The following is a 22953-nucleotide window of genomic DNA, read 5'->3' as shown; positions in this document are numbered from 1 at the left end:
GAGATAAATCAGCCAAAGATGTAATGATTTTAACCACTAACTCACTTTCTTTTGTTTGATTCTTATATAAATAATTCTTGTATAAATCTATTTTGTTCTCAATACGGCTGTTCAATACTATTCTACTCAAAATCTTTACATCTTTCGCTGATTTATTGTTGGATTTCTCTCATATCTTACACGGATATTATGTCAACTTTTCGACTTAATAAAGAAATAATTTTGTTCATACCTTTTAGTTACCTTTTAATATTTTAATGTTTCGTCGTCGTTACATGTACATTACTGACATTCTGTTGAGATTATCTCTCCGTTTCCTTTGACAATTATGTTACCTTAGATTACGACGAATGAAAAGAAACTTTACTTCAGGGTTGGAATGGAATCAATTGTCAAACAAGACTAAACAGAAGCAAGGAAAGCAAAACGCGCAGGCGTTTCGGAACGTGATGTTACTGAAACCGAGGGCTCCCGAAGCCCACCGACTGGAACAGCTGATTGAAGAAACTAGGCTACAAACTGATATTCTACTCCGGAACACGGCGTGTAAGAAATGCAAAACCAAAGTCGACGAGGTAATCAAATCATAATTTATTCTTGCAGTGCATATTTAAATATGAATTTCGTAACCAATATAAGTACTGGCCCTTGAACTATTTTGCCATACATAGATTTAAGTTATGATTGATATCATGTCGTCTCCTCATCTATGCAGCAGTTAGCTAAAAGTAACGGCTTTATCAGAATATTTATTTAGAGAACATACCATCATGACTAATTTCACCATCCGGATTAGATCGTTGTTCATAGGTTTGGTATGATTTGAGGCGTTCTTCGGGAACACATTATCATTAACATTATCATTAATATAATTGTAACCGGTTCTCGCGGATGCTGAGGTTGTTCGCGCCGCAGCGAATCCATGGTCTATTTAAGCACACACCTGTGGAACTGGGACGTGATAAACACTTTATGATTAATCCTAAAATTCTGCTTTAAACTCATAATCCGATGATACACGTTTGTCCTTAGTAGAATATGAAATCCCATATTCATTCGGAAATACATTCAGGGATTAAAAACTGACATGAAACTCGATGTATTCGGCATCTTGATGAGAATATCTGCAGATAACCATCTTAATCTGACTGGATTTATAAGGCAATAACATATTACTAGATAGATTCATTATACAAACAAAAACCCATCCATTTTCAACTTCTAAATTGCTTTACCGCTGACCTAATGGTTATTTCATGTACGGACTGCATCCATTCCATAAAAACTACACGTAAATTGTTAACTGATTTTTCTTTCTTTCGAAATAAGTATTATTGATACGTTTTCCCTTTGTTCTCTACATTTACTTTAGACGAGCGCGATTCATCTTTACGACGCCGTGCATGTTTACGCGAAAGCATTGAGTAATGTATTACTGCAACGAAAAGCTAACGGCAACGGGCTTCCTAATCCTCTGAATGGAATGGCGATCTCGATGGCCATTAGAAACACCACTTTCTTTAGTAAGTCTCGTCTATCGATTCAACGTGCTTCGACTTATCCATATACTCTTTCCTCGCTTGCCAGGGTATATTCCGACGGTTTTAACTTTTGAACTATTCACAATGGAAATCCTGCACACCATACAAGTCTTTTACACTTGCATTTCCGTAATTTCTAGCAGCATTTAAATTAAATAAAAAAGAAATATTAAAAAAGAGATATTAGCCAATTGTCATTGGTCTCATCATTCAAGGATTCATTGGTTCGAATCCTGGTGTTGGCAATGTTTCACAGTCGAAGGTTTTTTCTGGCCTCTCGTCCTTAATTGATAGAAAGAAGCCTGAAAAATGCTACTGGCTCTCGGTGGGTTGAGGGGGTGGGGACAAAAGAACTATATGAACAATATTTTTCGTCATCTGCAGGTGTTCAAGGGCATAATATAACAATAGATGATCGCGGTGACGCCGAAGGAAACTACACCTTACTCGCCTTGAAAGATTGGAAACTGCAAGAAGTCGGTAGCTTCCTAGCCGTGAACGAACCAAATGATTTACCGGTAGGTCGGACAGTTTCAAAAATAAATCTTAGTCGATCAATCGATGTTTTTAAATCAAATCTCTCCAAACTATTTGTTCATCAAAGCTTTTTATTTTTTTTATTTTTCTCTGTTATTTTTGTATATATCATGTAACACCGATGCGGAATGTTTTTCATATGGTTTTCAATGCTTTTTCTCAAATGTAATTCTATAGCATAATGCACAAAATACAGTAAATTATATAGTCTTTAGAAACTAAGAATAGTTTATATAAGACAGGTCCCTCAAAAAGAAAAAAAAGTGAAGAAAAAAGAGAAATGTGAAAAAAAACGATACCAGAAAGTATAAAGCAATTAGAAAAACAATTGTGAAAAAATTTTAAAAATTAGCTTAAGAAAAGTTGTATTTTTAATTCGATACCTTTTCGCAAGGTGTTCATGGCATCACCTGATAAAACGATGGATTGGATTGACGGCAAGGTGCCCGAGGATGAACCGCGATGCGGGTTCGACGGTAAAAAGTGCAACACAAAACCCGGTAAGATTCTCGTTAACGTCGTCCTGTATAGTCACGATTCCCAATTTCTGTCACGAGGTTGACGTCAGGTGGTCAGTAAATGATTTGTTTTTGTTTTTTTCAAATTTTTCTAGATTTGACTATAGCTGCTATATGCAGTATTAGCGCGGCCGTGTTTACGATAGCCACAGTATTCGTATGCAGGTAATCAAAATACATTCGACTCAAACAGAATCTACTGAACAAAATTTCCAAGACACACACGTGCCTTAACGTAGTTGACAAAACCACGGTCAAATCTGGCCTAGGTTTATCGTTAAACGCCAATGCAAATCGAGGTCAGGTGCTAGACTTTAGCACTGGGTCCAATTCGAATTCAAACAGTATATATTACAATGAAATTTTAACATTTATAAAAGAGCATTTTCGAGTACTACGTACCTTAACAAAACGGTCAAATCTACCAAGGTAGTGTGAATCTAAGTTTGCGAATAGGGACTCAAGGATTAATTGGGTCCCAAAAGCTTTTCAAGGGATTGAAGTTGAATTCACAGAAAATGTCAACAAACGAGATGTAAGGTCATATACGACTGACAATAGGTAGAAAGCAGTAATTTCGTTTTTATGAAACTCTCTATGCGGAGACTCAGAGATGGTTTGATTCATTTACGATTAATTCTTGATCGCGAATTAACTACGAAAAAATGAACAAAGTTAAATCAAGAAAACATTTCTTATACCTGGCAGGCATTATCTGTACGAACAGAAGTTGGCGAGTCTTCTGTGGAAAGTTGACTTCAAGGATATCCTGGTAACTGAGTCACTCGATGAAACAGCTGTATCCGGCAAGTTTAAGGTAAATAAAAACACGATCGTAGATCAAATAACTCTGCGGGTGAATGATGCGACTTGAACTGAAAGCAAAAGCACACGGCACAATTTCATTTCATTATTACAGATCTGTTATTGAAATATCTTGTTTATTTTGTCAATATTTTCTGCGGGATTTTGCCCAAATCCCATCATCATTGACTCAAATGATCACTGAATTATTTTGCAAGAGAAGCTCAAAGTGTATATGAAAATGAAGATGCTGAAATGGCAAAATTTAACGCCTGTAGGCAAAAACGACCAATTCGAAAAAAACATCTACTACACCTTATTTCATATTTACGTTTGTTAACCATTTCATCGCGAGGTTCGAAACGATGTATTTGAAAAATTAGACGAAAGAAAAGCGACAATAATTTTACCGTTTTCTATAGTTTGCCTATCCAACACTTACTCAGGCGAGATACATACGGCTGGTATAAATTACGTTTATTTATCCATCTATTTTTGGTGTATTTTTGGTTGTGGTTTTTATTCGATGGTTATTTCATTCATCATACATTTCATCTATAATTGGCTGTATGGAGTGATCACCACCACGGTCGTTTTCTACTGGTTGCACCTAATCATAATCGACTAAATCATTTTTCGTTTTCTCCTAATCTGATGAGATATCGCCGGATTTATTTGGCGCTTAATTTAACAGTTCTAATTCAACCACGCGTCTTACAGGTGTAGATCCCAGGTATATCTATAGCTTGTTTTCCTTTCGAAGATTTTCCTCTGAACTGAACAATCATGATACGTACATCGCCGAGTTTTCAGAAGAAAAATTAATAAATTCAATCATAAAAAGTCCCACAAGAAGGTGATGGCAATGACCGGTGCCCAGTTATGTGTTAAGTTAGTTATTATGTTTAACCTCGAGAAATTGGTTTAGCCCCAAGTTGATACTGTTCTAAAAAACTGACCAACATAATCTAAATGCATAAAACTCAAACTGATGTCTATACTGTCTCATAACTCTTTTGCGTGGGACTCTTTACTACATTTGAACCGCATTAAAACACCCTGAAAATCCCACATTACAAAAGAAAAAGTCCGGAACGTTGCCTTAGAAATACTTTATTAGCCGTTTCTACTCTATCCTAATATTCAAGAATAATAAATTTATAACAAAGTTATTAGTATAATGTTTATTTCAAGATTCGTTTTTACTTATTCTTTTAGGTATTCTTAAGGGCTATTAAGATACGTCGAAACGTCGAATAAAATATTAGCTCAAGGATACTTTTCGGACACGTTTCTTTTTGTATTGTGGGATCTAATCGTGTATTTTACTTATTTACTTTTACTTTATTCAACATCATAAATTCATGTATTCATTCAACGTTGTTTATTTTTCTTTTGACGCAGCGAAAAGTCTACAACCAGTACAGCTTTTTGTCGGCCGGCGACGATTCTGATACGACGAAGCCCGCTCGACCGGCCTACACAAAAATCGGTTCGTACAAGGGCACGATCGTGGCCATCAAGTACTTACGCAAAAAACATGTCGAAATCAATCGCGTCATCAAAAAAGAACTGCAGCTAATGAAAGAAATGAATCACGACAACGTGAATCGATTCCTCGGCGCTTGTATAGATCACCCGCACATCTCTATACTGACGCAGTATTGCGCTAGAGGCAGTTTGAAAGTAAGTTGATGGTTTAGTTGCGCAGAGACCACGGGCTATAATTTCTTAATGTATTCACGCGAACACCTCCTCAGTATCTCCTTCAAGATATAGACCATTTACAAACAGACGTTTATCGTGGTCCGTAAAAGTGTTGCCGCGATAGTCGCAAACGTGGTTAATAGTTCCATGAAGGAATCCTTGTAGCCAAGTGAATTTCGTCCCGGGGAAGGTCCAACTTCACATTTTGAATTTAGGTTATTACCGATTGAACAAAACCAGTTTTTTTTTACAAAAATGGTAACCCCATAGGTGGTAAAAAGGATTATGTTGTCATGATATCTATAGATACCTGGTGTTGCACTGGGATTGGACAGGATTCTTAGTTATTGCCAGAAATTGAACTTAAAACGTTCAATGAACCAGGTTATCAATATATAAAAGGCGGCTGACCGAGGTACAATAACTCAAAATAATGAAGACAAATGCATGAAACCCATTTGTGTTTGATCATCCGTAGCCTTTGAACTTTTCAAAATGTTTATGACATATTTACAACAGGATATTTTGGAGAACGATGATTTGTATTTGGACGACATGTTCGTAGCGTCGCTCGTCGCTGATCTGATAAAGGTAATTATGAAACCGATAAATAATGATTGATCTAAAACTCTCATCATGGAATATCCCTACATTCAATACGAACAACCTTTCCTCGCGACAAACACTTTAGTTCTGACCAGAGAGGTTGGTTTGAGTGAACCATTGAATAAATACCGTGATAAGATTTCAGTTTTAATTGTGACGGTATCAACTGTTTGCTAGTTCATCTAAATAAACTTCCGGACAGTTTAAGCCTAACGCACACCACACATGGAAACGCAGAAATAAGAGGCAGTTACATGTTTCAGAGCGTTTCCCTGTGTCGTGTGTGTTTACGAGAAACGAGAAACATGGTTTCGGGAAACAATGTTTCCGAGGTTAAACACGTTTGAATTCGTGTTTCTGTGTTGTCGAGTTTCCCTGTGGATCGTGTGCGTCGCGCTTTACTCTAAACCATTAATCCCTCACTGTGTATGTGAAATTCTAAAAATGTCCAATGTAGAGGTAATGCATGGACATCGTGCGTCATACTGGACGTCCACTGATTGATTGACGGCCAGTATGGCGCACTGTGACGTCAGTTGCATTAACTCGATCACAGAACGATAGTAGGTCTCTGATCTGAGACGTTCGTTTTTTCTTTTCTCAAAACGGCTTGAAACGATTTGTCTTTCTAAACACGTTGTCGGTTTCGTTTCCCGATACAGATAAGTGAATTGCAAGCAAGGCGACCGACCTTTACCGGTAACCGAAATAAAAACGTCGGGGTTTTTTTTCCATTCGTTTTAATTGAGCTACGCCGGAATTTGATACACCGATATCGTTGTACGGTAGCGTGCACGCACGATCCGTAAACAAATCACTCCATCTCACAGCAAACAACACGACGCCGTTTCGCCGACGACGGCTGTACTTTTCCAGATCGCGTAAAAAGTGCTTCGGATACCAAATAACGAAAATCGGATCTTTCAGATTTTACACAGTGCACGAACATAATAAGAGGTTGCAAATTAATCGTTTAGGTAGGACGGGTGGGTGAGGGATAGGGTTATTAACATATAAATTGGTTTTGGCCGTTGAGGTTCAGTTCGGAATTCAAGAACGGCCTTTCCTTCCCCGAAAGCGTAAAAAGATGTTGGTTTTCTGACAAGTAATGTTTACATTCACGTTGTTTATATATATACATATTTGTAGGGTATGATCTATTTGCACGATAGCGAAATCGTGTCTCACGGGAATCTACGATCGTCGAACTGTCTCGTTGACAGTCGCTGGGTGCTGCAGATATCAGGGTTTGGCTTGCACGATTTTAAAGCGCCCGATTCGAATGAGTTCATCGAAGATGGAACTCACTATCAAAGTAAGTTCATATCACGTGCTAGCTTTACCTTAGTGTCAGTGATAAGCGTACCCACGATTAATGAATAAATGAATTCATTCTAACGTTTCGAGGTTTTTACTAAACCTCATCATCAGAGGTTAAACGAAAATGAAAAGATTGTTTATCAAGTCTTCAGTGGATACAAGCACTTCCAGCACTTGGTTAAGTGCTTGAGCCTAGTCAAGTAATTCTTTTTGAATGAAGCGTTCGTCAGTTATTCCAGTAAAATGCTTTTTGCTTAAAAGAATCGAATACTTCGTTGTCACTTTAATAAAAATGAGATAATTATATGAAAGAGCTGAACTCCAATTTGTGAGCGCGGTAACGTGTGGCTGTGTTTTTGTCCTAGGAGATATTATTCTATATGTGATATAATGATTTGAATGGATATCGTTACGAGCCATAATTGCCTTGCCGCACATGCATTAGACACAATCCTATTAAGAGTGGAAGGGCTGGGGAGAGGAGAGATGGAGAGAAGAGCGGAACGGGTGAAACATAACCTCCGTGTAGTAATGCAACTCTTGCTTAAAAGGTAGTTGTGTATTTCAGAATTGTTGTATCGTGCTCCGGAGATTCTAAGACTGGCGAATCCTCCCGCTAACGGGACACAAAAAGGCGACGTTTACTCATTTGCATTTGTTCTTTGCGAACTGATCGGCCGTAAAGGTCCGTGGGGTGAAATGGACCTGCCTCTCACTGGTAAGCACGATTATATGTGATCAGTCAGTTTAGAGAAATCCTTAATTTCGAAAACGTGTATATCTCGAAATAAGCATCTTTTTACTGATAAAATGTCCACATTGTAATTATCAGCAAAACTGTGAAATTAGCAGTTAATTTAAACGGAAATAAATCAATGCAATTGAATAAAATCTTTATTGTACCATTACGTTGGACATGTACAATAAAGAAGAATCAACATTATCAAAATAACGCATGTAACATATAATAACAGTTCAATATCGTATACGTAAGGTGATTTATATCTAAGTACTGTCGTTGATAAAGTTTCTTAGACTTGTTGCATAACAAACTGGATGATCTGCAATAAGGTTTTCCATAGATTGTTCCCTGGTTCTGTCGTGTTAGGTGCAGTCAATGATCAGGTGAAATTCATCATCGATTGTCTGACATGTAATTCTCGAAGTATACCTGCCGCTGTTTCTACTTTTAAGCGGTGGCTCTAAATCGTAATTTTGCCGTAACAGCCGATTCTTTAGAGCGTTTCAGGTATAACTGTTCTATGTATTGAATATCTGTTTTTTTTACTATCAGAAATAATTCGCAAAGTGAAATATCCGTTGGACAGTCGTGACGTTTTTCGTCCGAATTTGAACGAAATTGTCGCCGAGGATTTGGTGAAAATGTGTATGCAGGACTGTTGGAGCGAAGATCCCGATAATCGTCCGGATTTTAAATACATCCGCATGCGTTTGAAACAAATGCAACAAGGACTGTACGTATTACATAGGTTTTAGTAGTTCAGTTTTACGATATAAAAAAAAACTCATAATTTCAATTAAAGTGTCCTGGAATGAAAGTCCATTTTCATAATTTCTCTGCTTTGTTTCTCACAGAAGATCAATTTCTCGTTGGTACGATATTTTTCGCAGCTATATTCATATTCAAGATGACAGTTATCGAGCAAAGAATGTTCATAGAATTATATCGTCAATTCGATAAAAAAGATATTTTAAACTAATAGATCTCGATCTTTGGAATGATTTCTAGTCTTGAACTATAATTTGCTCGTTTTGATATATTTCTGCTTTGACGTGCATGACTGGGCGTAAAAAAATGACCGCAAAGTTTTAGTCCTCTAAAACACCAAGAGTCTACGCTGACGAAAAAGTCCTAATCAAATCTCTTTTTCTAAATCTGTATGACAGGAGCTCAAATATTTTCGACAATATGGTGGCTTTAATGGAGAAATACGCGACGAATTTGGAAGCGTTAGTCGAAGAGAGAACGTTGCAATTAGTCGAGGAAAAGAAGAAAACAGAAGCTTTGTTACATCGAATGCTTCCAAAGTAAGCTCTACATCAAAATCAACATCACGATGCTAATTTTCAAACTACCGTAGATAAGGCTAAAGAGCTAGCTACTTTGTTTCTCGGGATTCTGAGAAGTCCGAAATCGACCCATCCACCTGATTTTTTCATCTTAAAAAACGTCAATTTTAACGACCCGGCCATCCATGAGAAACAAGGAATCTTTACAAGCCTTAATTGATCACCTTAGCATTAGCATCAGTTGTGCTTTGAATATTTCTGAATTTGATGATTGCGTTTGCGAAGGTGAATATCATGAATGTCCTTCTCGAAACATTTTCAGGCCAGTAGCCGAACAGCTAAAACGCGGACGACCGGTCGTCCCCGAACACTACGACTGTGTGACGATATACTTCAGCGATGTTGTTGGTTTCACGGCACTTTCCGCCAAAAGTCGACCCCTCGAGGTAACTTCCATGGACCATAAAATCAATTTTGATTCTTAGGGAAGTTTAATCGGACCTTCTCGTTACAATCTAGTGTTACCTCAATCTATTGCAGGTCGTTGATTTATTGAACGATTTGTACATTTTATTCGATTCCATAATCGGAAATTACGAGGTTTATAAAGTTGAAACTATCGGCGACGCGTACATGGTCGTGTCGGGTCTTCCTATACGAAACGCTAACCGTCACGCCGGGGAAATAGCGTCCATGTCTCTACATCTGTTGAGCGCGATCAAAACTTTTAAAATCAGACACAGACCGGAGGAGACTCTAAAACTGAGAATAGGAATCAACTCAGGTCAGTAGAACTGATGAAGTGACTGAGTATCGAAAAACTATTACTAAATAGTTGTAAATAGTAGTAATAGTAAAATTAGTCGCTGGATAAGTTCTCAACTTGTGGTTGATGAATCATTCGTGATGAAAGTTTAACCCTCAATTGACGATGTTTAAATGAACTGGTTTCTCTAACGATGAGGTTTAGTTAAAACCTCGAAACGTTAGAACAATAGATTAATTTAAACGTTATCAATTGTGGGCTTCGCTTATGAACTTTGAACAACTGAGATTATATCAGTCAACTTATAATCAAGTTATGGAAACCTGCTTAAGCCAGTGGCTTATTAGCCAATTAATTTTCAGCAATCACCCCTTGATTATTGGTTAACGATAAACATGTTGACCAATTTGATCGATATGATAGACAACCCGTATACGAGTAATTTTTGATACTAAACATTGAAAATCTAGATTTTTGAAATTGTACCGAATGGTGACCGTGATCAATCTTGTATATTTTTGTGGTATAGGACCGTGCGTTGCTGGCGTTGTAGGAATCAAGATGCCTCGTTATTGCCTATTCGGGGATACAGTCAACACTGCTTCGCGGATGGAATCTACCGGGGAAGGTAAGTCGGCCACTTTCTGAAAAGAACAACAATTATAAGTGGTATAGTCGTCTCAAACACTATCTATTTGAAGTTATCAGACTTAGGCTAGCAGGGGTTTTCGGAGTGATATGTCATTTGTTAGACTACCGTCAGTCTGAAGCCACAGCATCGAACTAATGATCATTCTCGAAACTTCTTTCATGTTTCCCAGATCTCAAAATCCACTGTAGTCACGATACTCAGCTTCTACTGAATAAACTGGGCGGTTATAAATTAGAAGAAAGGGGTCTCGTCAAGATCAAGGTAATTAATACGTTTTTTACTAAAGATCTTATATGGAATTCAAGAATTTTTGAATTTATTTTCTCATCGACCAGGTTTTAATTGATACAGAAATCTCCTGAAATATTTGGTTTTTATTTGATTATAGGGCAAGGGGGAAATGTTGACATATTTTCTGGTCGGGGAAGATCAGACGAACAGACTGAGAAGAATCTCTAAAGAAGCTTTAAAAATCTGTGATAACGCACACAGGCACCAAATCAGTAAACAGGGCAGCACGGCGAGCTTACTGTCCAGGAACACTTCCGATGATGACGACACCGGAAGTGACGTGTGTCCGTGTACTCGTCTGCTGAATGGCGGCATTCCAAACGAGGCTCTGGACGGTTCGTCTTGTGAATTTCTAGTGTAATACGAATCAGTTAACGATTTTCTTTTTTTTTGCGGACTGGAAATCGAGACCGCAGCCGAAGTGCAATTACGAGAACTTAGCTTCACAAATATTTCATTGAAAAATACTAAAATACTGTGAATCTTAATCGTTATCGTTTGCTGCAGTCGTTTCTAATTGACTAGAAGCCAAATCGTGTTCATAGACGATGTTGTAACTGAGCTGTTCCGGTGTATGTAATCATAGCGGGTAGATTTAACAAGAGGACCTTTTTAACGGAACGACTACCGGTACTTCAAGGAGTCGTTCTGTGAAACAGTTCCCCGATATGTAAATTAATATTGTAGAACAATACGAAGGCAAGACTGTGATCAAATACGTCATTATGAAAAGTATAACGTACATTCCAATGCCTTAATCTGTACATAGTAATTTGAATAATAGTTATGTAAATATATGTGTATGTAAAATGTATGTATAAGATTCATAATGTTATCATGTTATATTTTAATGCTGTAAAAGTTTAAAGTACGTTATTTATTTGTCCTTATCGCGATTCGTTACGAATGCGCGATAAAAAAATGTCCGCGACTATTCGGAAACTCCGATTAACGAGTAGAATTATAGTAATAGTTATTCAATTTATATAGCGCCCTTTTCCCTGTGATACATACGATGTTCAAAGGCGCTTTTCATAAAATTGTTATTATATTCCCCAGCCTATTACTATTCCCCAGTCCGAGCAAACTACCAGGCGTTCAGGATATATCTAGAATTCATTTTGAAAGCTTGTGTAATCAAATTCACCTGGATGAGATCATTTGTTAACTGTAAATTTGATAGCGACATTACTTAAGTCAGTTGTTCACTGTTAGATTTTGATGCTCAAAATATCCATTTGTAAATATCGTTAATCTTATAAACATATTTTAAAAACTGGTCATCAGTGAAATAAGATTCAATATTGTCTTTAATATTCTCTTGGCTGCGTTTTCTATAAGCGAAAATACAAATACAGATAACAGCAATAAACTATTTGATTTGATTGAGTTGAATGATTCATACGTTTGCTGCTGATTATTCTATGAAATGGGTAACGAGAGCGTCTATTTTGAAACGCTTGCTTACACTGAGCTAAAACTATTATAATACTTCTAATACGCACCCAATGCCGCAGTTCTCTGCTAAATCTGCTTTAGAAATAGACAAAATTCATATGTACCATAACTGAACCCCCATTTCATTGGAACTGGATCGGCTCTGACAGCAATATTGGAGCGTTTTTAACGTCGACCTTTAGACAATCAACATATCATTAATTGACTAATAAACGATCAATTCATCTCTTTGTAGTGAAACTTTTCCGTAATGCGTTTTTAATGGTATCCATACGATATATTAATCTCCTTTGCCCTGAATTGATATTCTGTCTGATATATTCTAAGAGTGACTATTCGATGAAGAGTCTTACATTCCTTCTTGTTTTTGAATTCAATTAGAAGCGATGAACAAGAGAAAAATGAGTCAAAATTGAACTTTTACGTGTGTTATTATTGGCATTTGTATCTCTTTATCATAGATGAAGCCAATCACTGATCCTGTTTCATTTTGCATTCATTATATACACGCATTACGATTGAGCCTATTCTACATATTTCGTGCGTTGTTGCGATATATCTGTATTTGTAACTTTGAAATTAAATTTGAAGTTGTAATAAGAGTCAGTGGCCCGATTTGTTGGTAGATGAATTATCAGAAAAGACTCTGTGCATCCGGTGCTAGGAATTGTTTTTTGTTTGTTGTGTATAATCCTACACGAAAGTGCATATCAAATATATACTATAAGTTACAAATAACTGTTTTAGATTTAAATGTGAAATAACGATAAGACAGTACGTTATTGTATTCATTGAGACCATAGTAGTTTTCAATTGTTCGTGTTGTAAATAAATTTGTATGAATAATAATGATAATAATAAATATAGCTGCAAAGCAGCGATGTATTTATTGACACTAGTTTTAAATTGTTCGTGTTGTAAATGAATTTGTATGAATGATAATAATAGAAATAACAATACATCGTAGCAGTAAGTATTGACCACGATTGATGTATTTTACCATTATCATACATTATATAGAAGTTATATCATTAATTCTGATTTTGAGTCACTGCTCATGGATGAAGTTCACATTGCGACTTAAAGTCTTGAATTATTCTCATTCTATCCATTGGTCCTAATTTCCGACTTATGGCTTAGGTGCGTAGAGGCAATCGGCTCCTTGGTAATTTTTAATCGGTTTGTTAAAGAAATGAACAAATTTGAGCTGTTTAAGTTCTTCCAGTACTTTCTTCTCGTATAGATCAGCGAATCTTTGAGGATCGCGGACCAGAACGAACAGAGCAAACCGTTCGCGATCAGTGACTACTGAGTATTCGTATTTTCCATCAACAACTGGTCCCAATCTTACCACCCAGTCTGAAAGAAGTAAATTCTAATGGATGAATAATAAATATATTCATTCTAAAACTATCATCCGATGGCATTTCTACATTTCCTAGAAAAAAAAACAGAAAAGAAAGAATTAGTTTACTTACACGGAGCACCAAAAGGTAAACCACCGTTGAGATTAACTGTCAGTTTTCCAGGTTCTTTAACATTTTGTTTCGCTGTTCCCTTGATAGTTTTCAGTTCTCCGTTCGGTTTCGTAATTCGCATCGCGTTAAATACACTGACGACGCCATTTTCTAATAAACCATCTGCGAAAATAAGAATTCAAATAAAAAATGTTATCATAAAAGAACCCGCAATAGCGATTCTATTAAACTATCATCCTTTTTTTTCACTGACTGCTGACATTTTGAATAAACTCTTAGAAGCGTAAAAGCATTCACCCAAAAAAGTCAGTGAAAAACGAATTACACATTTTCAATGAATCACTATCTTAGATTATTTCACGATATTCATCAAGGCTGCGACTAGTTTTTACTGATTACAGGCTTACAATGCATGCGCAAATACAGATGAGACATATGCAAAATATATGCAAATTAGGTTCGCTTACAGTCAGCTGTGATGCATACTCCATTCCTTTCAAATGTTTTCATCACTACTGCGTCGGCATAAACCTATATTGCAAGAGAACATAAATCATTTACTAATATCCCCAATATTGAAGCCCTTAAATTCCACGACATAAACTCACCTGATACCATCTTCCTAGATACTTGGATGCATCAAGTTCCGGTACAGTCTTAACTCCGCGCAGAAACTTCAAACCGGAACAAAGTCCGACTAAAGTTGTTAATAACAGTAACTGATTCATGTCGTTGACACGATCTGAAATGAGGTCTGGTCAAAACAACTCTTATACTGAGGTGCTGCGGTTATAAATGATTGATAAGAATTGTAATATCAGATTGTGTAGATACATCCATTGAGAGTAAATTTGCGTGTGTTTGAAAGCTGCTGAAACTCACATGAGTTCCATTTCACAATCTATCGTATTTATCAGTAGTCGTAAACAAACTTACGATAAAGAAATGTTTTAAAAGATCCAATCTTAAATCGATATGAATGTAATTGATAGATACAACTAACGAATATAGTCCTGCGATGATACGTAAACAGAGAAATTAAAGATAAACTCAAAACAAGGATTATGATGGTTAACATCAATTTATTTTTCCTAATAATCAATACCACATAATTAGATACTAGAGCTATAAGTATGAGTAACTCGAAATGATAATTCGCAGCATGTTAGGACACTAGGGTAAGTCAACCATGGGATAACCCAGTTTCTAATAGCCAGCTATAGATCAATCGAAACCATAGGATTAGCCAACCCTACATAATGGCAGGCCTATGTATTTATACCAGGTGCTAGGGCCGATCTAGAATCATTCTTAGGGAGGGCCAACATTATGAAAGGAACCTTTTTGCATCTTTAGGGATATCCCGACGAAGCGAACGCCTAAGAGGTGAAACTGATTATTAAATTTCTTCTGGAGCCATTTCAGTCATTCCAAACACAATTTTGATTTACAAAAACCCTGAGACCGAATCAGCATTAAGTCAAGCGTACATACACATATGCCATACATTGTCAACATGTTAAAGGGTATCAATTTTCATCGCAAATCTTTCATTTGGTTCTTTTCGAAGATATATTGTGGTTTTTTTTCTTCATTATAACAATCTTACGAAGGCCGATCATCAAAACGGTTACCAGTCAGAAGTATATGTTCTTGCTCTTAACTCAGGCGACGAAGTTTGCACATGTTGCACTGTCAAATGGTTGTTTTTTTTCATAGCAGATGAACTAACTTAAGCCGCGGCGAGAAATGAACAATTAAGGAGGATATCCGGTTGTTGAATATTCTGATGTTACAGAATCCTGAATAAATGTGTTATATTTGATAGATTTCTAACAGAACCCAACTTGTATTGACAGACCCATTAATACGCTGTGCCACATTTCACAGCGGTAAATATCAGACACGCGTAAGGCAAATAGTCGGTGATAGTTTCTCGTGGATTTTCGCATTTTACTAATGAATATGTTGTATTATTTACTCGAAGCCGTATCGTTCTGACTGGTTGACGCTGTTGAACTGTTATCACTATCGGCTTGTTTGAACTGTATTGTAATGATCAAATAAGTAAGCAGGGTTCCCAGAAGCTGCAAATGAAAAAAAGCTTGAATTTGATTCATTTAATGTTAGCAACTGAATATGATATTTCACTGTAAAACCAATAGGGGGAATGTACGATAGTCTCTTGATCCATAGTTCTTTTCTTGTGTAGTTATGAAAATACGAAAACTCTCACCGAAGTTAGAAATGAAGCATCAATGGTCACCAGACCTAAACCGGTATATCCTATCGGCGGTCCATTCAACTGGTGAATAAACATCATAACCTGTCAACAAATAGAAAGTATTTTTCGTAAATATGTATTTGATAAAGTAGGAAATCCAATGAGGAAATTGTTTATGTTGATAATTTAAATACCACCTGACGATGGCTGCTAGGAAACGTCCGAAACGTTCTGGTGTCAATTAACTTTGCAACTTGACATTCAAATCATTAAATTACAAGATAAGAGTGCTCTTAAAACTCAACAAAATATTCGTAATATGCTTTTAATATGGGAGTAATTAGTTGAAAACGATACGCCGTTCAACTTCAATACCTCATCTCTTAATTCTGCACCCAGCATTTTCAGATTGACCGAATATAGTTTTGCCGCGAGAGCGTGTGCCTGAAATAAAAAGGAAGACCTCTACACATTGTATATAGATGACTAAGTTCATTGTCTTGTGTGACATGTGATTGTGCAATTCATTTCACGATGTCTGATTATTTCTGTTTAAATGCTTATTACATTTACCCAAACCAAATCACACTCGAATGCAATAGAATAAAAACTCCAAACCAAAAACTGTTTTGTTATGAGTCTCACTGAAGATAGTTTTAAGTAAAGTATTTGTTGTTAAAAAACTATGAACCCCTATTTAGTTCTCGAGGATGGCGGGCTTGTATGGGACACACCAAAAATGAGCAAAACATCAAAACAAATCAAAGAGGAACAACTCCTCATTTCATGATAAAAAGATGAATATTAAATCAATAAATCATAAATTCGTGTGTGTTCTAAAGAAAAACGGGATTCAAACGATCACCCAAAAAATTACTACGAACTCACCTTCACATTGACGCGAAGAGCCATTGTGGTAACAACGGTAAAGAAAATGGCGCAAAGTATAACAGAAAAACACATGGATAGAATCGTTTCTAAATCGTTTTTATTGTGGTCGTCGCTTCTTTGAATGATGTCGTACACGGCTAGGCAAAGTGTAACAACTGAGATGATGTATCCAGAAGCTATGTAGACAGAAAAGTAATCTTGAATAGGTTCGAATAGTTTACAAACAGTTTGGTGCAAAGTCTTGGAACTGAAGATATCGTTGATCTCCGAATCGGGATCCTCGATTATTTTTTCGGCGTTACGATTGACGGAGTCGAATTCGTGGGCGATCAGCTGGGAACACGATAAGAAGAAGCCCATCGAAAAAACTACATCTATTTGACTTAAACTGTGAAATATAACCAGAAACGATAGGCCATACGGTAGATATGGACTCGTCGCAGAAAGCGGATAGATGAATTCGGGTTGCATTGAAAGAGTCGTTGAGTCCGGTGATGCAAACTGAGATATCAACATCCAAATAGGCAATGCCACTGCACTCAACACGGAGATCCCGCAATAAACGATCACCCATCTTCTGAGCGATTTCAAATAACGCTCACGGTTGTGATCGATGCTTTCTTGCTGTTCATCTTCTATGTACGTCGGAAGTGCTATCTTCTGCCATCGCAAGCATATCTCCTGGATCCAGCGCTTCTTAGACGCGTAAATTTCCGAAATTCCCCAAAGCACAGGCAACATGGCGTACATGAGATAAATAAGACGCGTCATAGTGGTGTTTTCGATCGTCCACGCCGGGTCCACGAGCGTCATCAAAGCGCGTCCGAAACAGACGAGTTTGATAGAATATACGAAGTAACAGTAGATCTTATGCAGCACACCGGGGTAACCCGGCAGGTCGGTGTCATACCAAATACCAAACACCTTGAAACATAAGATAATCGGTCGCAAGCAAATCCATAGTTTGTTCTCTTTTAACTGTTGAACACTATTCATAATTTTAGGCGGAGCATCAGAATTGCTGTTATGACTGATGCGTACAACCGGCATGATAAAAAGTATTTAACACCTACGGTGCAGGAGCAGTTGATGACTGTGCCTGAACTCAGTGCCGAGTAAAGAGTATCAGTGACAATCCCCCTATTGACCAAGTATCGTTCAGTGTTTATTTTCCATTAAATTCTCCGTTTTTTTATATGATGAGATGATGGCTATATACAAATAGAAAACACATTTACGTTTGGTATTTCGAATCGCAACATGACGGTAGCAAATTATCTTTCCATTTTCATCAAATAGTCACGGTGTTAGTTTTGGTGATAGTCTATTAGCGGAATCATGACTAGAATTACCAGATGAAACTAAAAACGCTGATGCCGACATGCGAACAGAATTTAGCAAGAATTTGCATACTTAGATAGAAAACTGGAGTCAGAATTTTTCTTTCTTGGCGAGGTATTTTATATTATCATTACAACACTGGAGTGTTTTACCGATGGTTATTGCTAACTAGAAACTAAAAAGATGAAAATCTCAAAGTTCCCTAAAGACTTATTGTTTTGTAACTGATCGATCGAGCAAGGATTGCGTTTGGTCGTCTCTTTCATTTCAGCTTCTTAATTACTTCCTCCAGGTTAAAAGTTGTATGTGCTCTAGGCGAAACCGTATGCAGAGTTCTTAGAACTTTAAATTTCTTTAAAAGTATCATGATGCATTTTCATATACAAGTGTTGAATTGTCGATAGTTTCTCGTGGATTTTCGCGTTTTATTAATGAATATGTTGTATTATTTACTCGCAGCCGTATCGTTCTGACTGGTTGACGCTGTTGAACTGTTATCACTAGCGGCTTGTTTGAACTGTATTGTAATGATCAAATAAGTAAGCAGGGTTCCCAGAAGCTGCAAATGAAAAAAAAGCTTGAATTTGATTCATTTAATGTTAGCAACTGAATATGATATTTTACTGTAAAACCAATAGGGGGAATGTACGATAGTCTCCTGATCAATGAAGACTCAAATTTTTTTGTGTAGTTATGACAGTAAGGAAATTCTCACCGAAGTTAGAAATGAAGCATCTATTGTCACCAGACCTAAGCCGCTATATCCTATAGGCGGTCCAGTTAACTGGTGAATGAACATCATAACCTGTTCACAAATAGAAGATATTTTTTCGTAAAAATATTTATTTGATAAAGCGAAATTCTATGGGATTAAAATATTTTAGTTGAAAATTATGATTGTACTTGACGATGACTGTTAAAAATACGGGAAATGATGTTGTAATACACTTATCATATCAAATTGGAATAGTTTTTTCTAGATGCTCAACGACATATTTTGCTGAAAGTAACTGAATTAAGGCGATGATTTTTATTCAATCGCAATGTTTCATACCTCATCTCTTGATTCTGCGCCCAGCTTTTTTGAATTGATCGAGTACAGCTTACCTACGACAGCATGTGCCTGAATAAGAAATGACTGCTACACACATTGTTTATAGATGATTCCGTTTACTGACTTTGGTGTATGTCCAATTCATGGGTACATTATCTAACGGTTCCACGGTCCTTAGCAAAACCAAACTCGATACAAACTTCAAACCCAACTTCATATGATTACATATTTTTTTTACTTAAGATGTATAAATAAACTAACTGTTAATCCAAAACGAACAAACCCCCGTTTCGTTTTCGGCAGAGTGGTGAGTTTGTTTGTATAAGGTGTGCATCAAAAATGGAAATGACATAAAATCAAATCATTCAAATAAATGAGGAAGGCAATTCTCTATTTCAATATAAAAGATGTATATTGAATCATACAAGTCAGAATTATCATACGAGCTTACCTTTACGTTGATGCGAAGAGCCATTGTGGTGACAACAGTGAAGAAAATGGCGCACATTACCACGAAAAAACACATGGATAAAATCGTTTCTAAATCGTATTTATTGTGGTCGTCGCTTCTTTGAATGATGTCGTACACGGCTAAGCAAAGTATAACCACTGAAACGATGTATCCAGAAGCTATGTAGACGGAAAAGTAATCTTGGATAGGTTCGAAAAGCTTACAAACAGCTTGGTGCCAGGTTTTAGAACTGGAGATATCGGTGAGCTCCTCCGTCGAATTTGGATCCTCGATTATTTTTTCGGTGTAAGCATTTACAGAGTCAAACTCGTGGGCGATCAGCTGGGAACACGGTAAGAAGAAGCTCATAGATAGAATTATGTCCATTTGACTAAAACTGTGAAATATAACCAGAAACGATAGGCCATACGGTAGATATGGGCTTGCCGTAGAAAGCGGATAGGTGAATTCCAGTAGCATTGGGAAGGTTGTTGTGTCCGATGATACAAACTGAGATGTTAACACCCAAATAGGTGATATCACCGAACTTAACACGGAGACCACGCAATAAACGATCACCCATCTTCTGAGCGATTTCAAATAACGCTCACGGTTGTGATCGATGCTTTCTTGCTGTTCATCTTCTATGTACGTCGGAATTGCTATCTTCTGCCATCGCAAGCATATCTCCTGGATCCAGCGCTTCTTAGACGCGTAAATTTCCGAAATTCCCCAAAGCACAGGCAACATGGCGTACATGAGATAAATAAGACGCGTCATAGTGGTGTTTTCGATCGTCCACGCCGGGTCCACGAGCGTCATCAAAGCGCGTCCGAAAAAGACGAGTTTGATAGAATATACGAAGTAACAGTAGATCTTATGCAGCACACCGGGGTAACCCGGCAGGTCGGTGTCATACCAAATACCGAACACCTTGAAACATAAGATAATCGGTCGCAAGCAAATCCATAGTTTGTTCTCTTTTAACTGTTGAACACTATTCATAATTTTTGGCGGAGCATCAGGATTGCTGTTATGACTGATACGTACAACCGGCATGATAAAAAGTATCTAACACATCTATCGTGCAGGGACAGTTGATTATACCTGAACTGATGATTGCCGAGTAAAGAGTAACAGTGACAATCCCCCTATTTACCGAGCATCGTTCTGTGTTAGCTTCCATTAGATTCTCTTGTTGTTTTGATGGGGTGGCTCAAAATGAATAAAAACCAACAGTTTGCATTTGCTATTACGAATGACGGTAGCATTAGATTTTTATTTTCATTAGATAGCTAAGATACACGTTTTGGTGGCTACATTTATGGAAGCATCTATAATTACCAAATGTAACCAAATTCACTGAGATGTCGACTTGCAAACACAATCCAGCGCACAAGATTGGAAATATACGGAGTTGTTTTCCAAATTTGCAAAGTTGCAAACTTTAAAATGAACCCCTTCGATCGAGTGAGGATCGATTTTCACGGAAGTGGATACGTCAAAGGCGTAGCTTTAGTCAGGACCCTCGTAGTTGCTTGCGCACAATATTTTTGAAGATAACATGCGATAAGCAGCATTCCAGAACTTCCGGGATGTTTAGGTGCAGCCGGGACCTTTGCTTCTTTATCCTGCAATTCACCTCGAATCAAATAAGTATGAAAGCATGCGCATTGTCACCAAACAGTTAACTTTCTCAAAATCGACGCTCAAATTCTCTTTACGTCGGCATATCAGGCCGAAGGAAGGGTCCGATGAATCTGGTGAACTTAGTTTTCTGCAGAGTTCCACGTAGTGTAAATCATGTCTATAGTATCGTTTTGGCGTCACGAACGTTCATTCATTTTCAGCTTGTAGGTCACGTTTTACCACGTTATTATTAGATCGATTTTCATGATATGCACACATCTCCGAACTATTATTTCCGCTGCTACAAAACTGTATCCTAATTCAATCTAATGTCGCTGATGCCGAATAACGCTTGGTATTTCTATTTAATGAACACAATTTGACGGCTCAAATTACTACCTGGATTTTCACTACATGAACACAAAAGACTGTTTCCGCAAAGCATTTTTGCACCAATAGAATGAGCTACGTACACAACGTGTTTGTTCGCAGATTGAATGAGGTTTTTATCAAGAAATCAATTCAGCAGTTTGGAAGTTCAAGCAACAGTTCGAGCCATTCAATTCGCTGGCGTTATGAGTAGATCATCTCCGTATGTTCTTTACTGGGAGCTAGCTCAAAATATCCGACGCGCTTTACCCATTTTCATTTTCCCAATCGGATTCGTATTGAATACGTTTTCAATCGTTATTCTGTTTCGATGTCGCGCTAAAGTTTCCATCCGGGCAATGTTCATTTTTATCTTCGTTCTTGCAATATCCGACCAGGTTTTTGTCGTTTCGAAGGGACTTGTACAATTGCAACCATGGGTGAGTGCTTTCGTCGAACTGTTCCCGAAATTGAATAAGTTATGCGGTGCATTCTGGTTCTCATCCACTTGGGGACGTAGACGTATACATAGAGATTGCCCGATCATAAATTATCTGATTTTGTACGATATCACATATCTGTTTCCACCATTATGTTATATAATCAGGTCGTTGGCCGCGTCGTCAAGTTTTGTCAGTAATTGGATCGTAATATCGATGGCCGTTGAGCGATGGTGGGCCGTGTATTCACCGTTCACTCACATGAGACACGTCACTATACGACTAAGAAAAATAGTCATATGTGTTCTAGTGGTGCTCTGTACCCCCTGGGTAGTGATTGAAATTTTTGAAGGCGTGAAGTTAAGAAGCGATGTTAAACGGACAATGAGGGATTTTCCAAACATAAATGACACATTTGTTTATACTAATCTATGTAGAGACCAAACAGTACGTAGGATGCCGAATCCAATAGTAGTAACGGTGACTGCGTACCGTAATGTGCACTCATTCATCAGTGATTTTCTACCAATCTTTATATGTATCATTTTCACTGTTCTAACGACGTTTTCTCAAATCTCATCTCGAATTCGCAAAACCCAACTTATAGGGAATTCTGAAACCAACCAGGGCAGCAGGCCCAATATCAGAGCCCACAAAACATTAACGTGTGTCGTGCTCGTTTTCATAGTTCTGATAGGTCCGTATTCAACCAGCGTTATGATTAAAGAGATCAGCGTACAGATTAACCATTATATATATCCCATACGTCATTCACTGGCTTTTTACAGGGGAACTCGAAGTTTTCAGTTATGGGTCTGGACTACGGATAGAATCAGTAACAGAAC

At 37.4% G+C, this 22953-nt stretch overlaps 2 protein-coding genes across 5 annotated transcripts in view; one reads left to right on the top strand and one right to left on the bottom strand.

Annotated features, from left to right (window-relative positions):
- The window catches only part of LOC141903610 (guanylate cyclase 32E-like), a 34407-nt gene extending 21338 nt beyond the window's left edge, over positions 1-13069 (top strand). For 2 of the 4 annotated variants that reach the window (XM_074791809.1, XM_074791808.1), the window contains 18 exons: positions 373-575; positions 1373-1523; positions 1926-2059; positions 2473-2578; positions 2692-2761; positions 3305-3413; positions 3823-3864; positions 4805-5086; positions 5627-5698; positions 6863-7028; positions 7602-7751; positions 8328-8508; positions 8942-9082; positions 9387-9510; positions 9605-9848; positions 10360-10458; positions 10652-10743; positions 10871-13069. In XM_074791809.1, coding sequence (XP_074647910.1) covers positions 373-575; positions 1373-1523; positions 1926-2059; positions 2473-2578; positions 2692-2761; positions 3305-3413; positions 3823-3864; positions 4805-5086; positions 5627-5698; positions 6863-7028; positions 7602-7751; positions 8328-8508; positions 8942-9082; positions 9387-9510; positions 9605-9848; positions 10360-10458; positions 10652-10743; positions 10871-11134 — 2630 coding nt within the window. In that variant the 3' untranslated portion in view covers positions 11135-13069. Of the gene's footprint in view, positions 1-372; positions 576-1372; positions 1524-1925; positions 2060-2472; positions 2579-2691; positions 2762-3304; positions 3414-3822; positions 3865-4804; positions 5087-5626; positions 5699-6862; positions 7029-7601; positions 7752-8327; positions 8509-8941; positions 9083-9386; positions 9511-9604; positions 9849-10359; positions 10459-10538; positions 10744-10870 lie in introns of those variants that run through there. The other 2 variants (XM_074791810.1, XM_074791811.1) reach the window with 2 other exon arrangements.
- Positions 13070-13360: 291 nt separating this feature from the next.
- On the bottom strand, positions 13361-14437 carry LOC141904491 (apolipoprotein D-like). Its single transcript, XM_074793081.1, has 4 exons — positions 14318-14437; positions 14177-14240; positions 13710-13871; positions 13361-13590 (listed from the first exon to the last, which is right to left on the bottom strand). Exons 1-4 carry the CDS (start codon positions 14435-14437, stop codon positions 13361-13363), a joined length of 576 nt encoding a protein of 191 aa, XP_074649182.1.
- Between the last annotated feature and the right edge of the window lie 8516 nt (positions 14438-22953).

Source organism: Tubulanus polymorphus, chromosome 4, assembly GCF_964204645.1.
Source record: "Tubulanus polymorphus chromosome 4, tnTubPoly1.2, whole genome shotgun sequence".
Classification (NCBI taxonomy): Eukaryota; Metazoa; Nemertea; class Palaeonemertea; order Tubulaniformes; family Tubulanidae; genus Tubulanus; species Tubulanus polymorphus.
The sequence above is the reverse complement of the archived record's forward strand: the minus strand, read 5'-3'. Positions and strand labels throughout refer to the sequence as shown.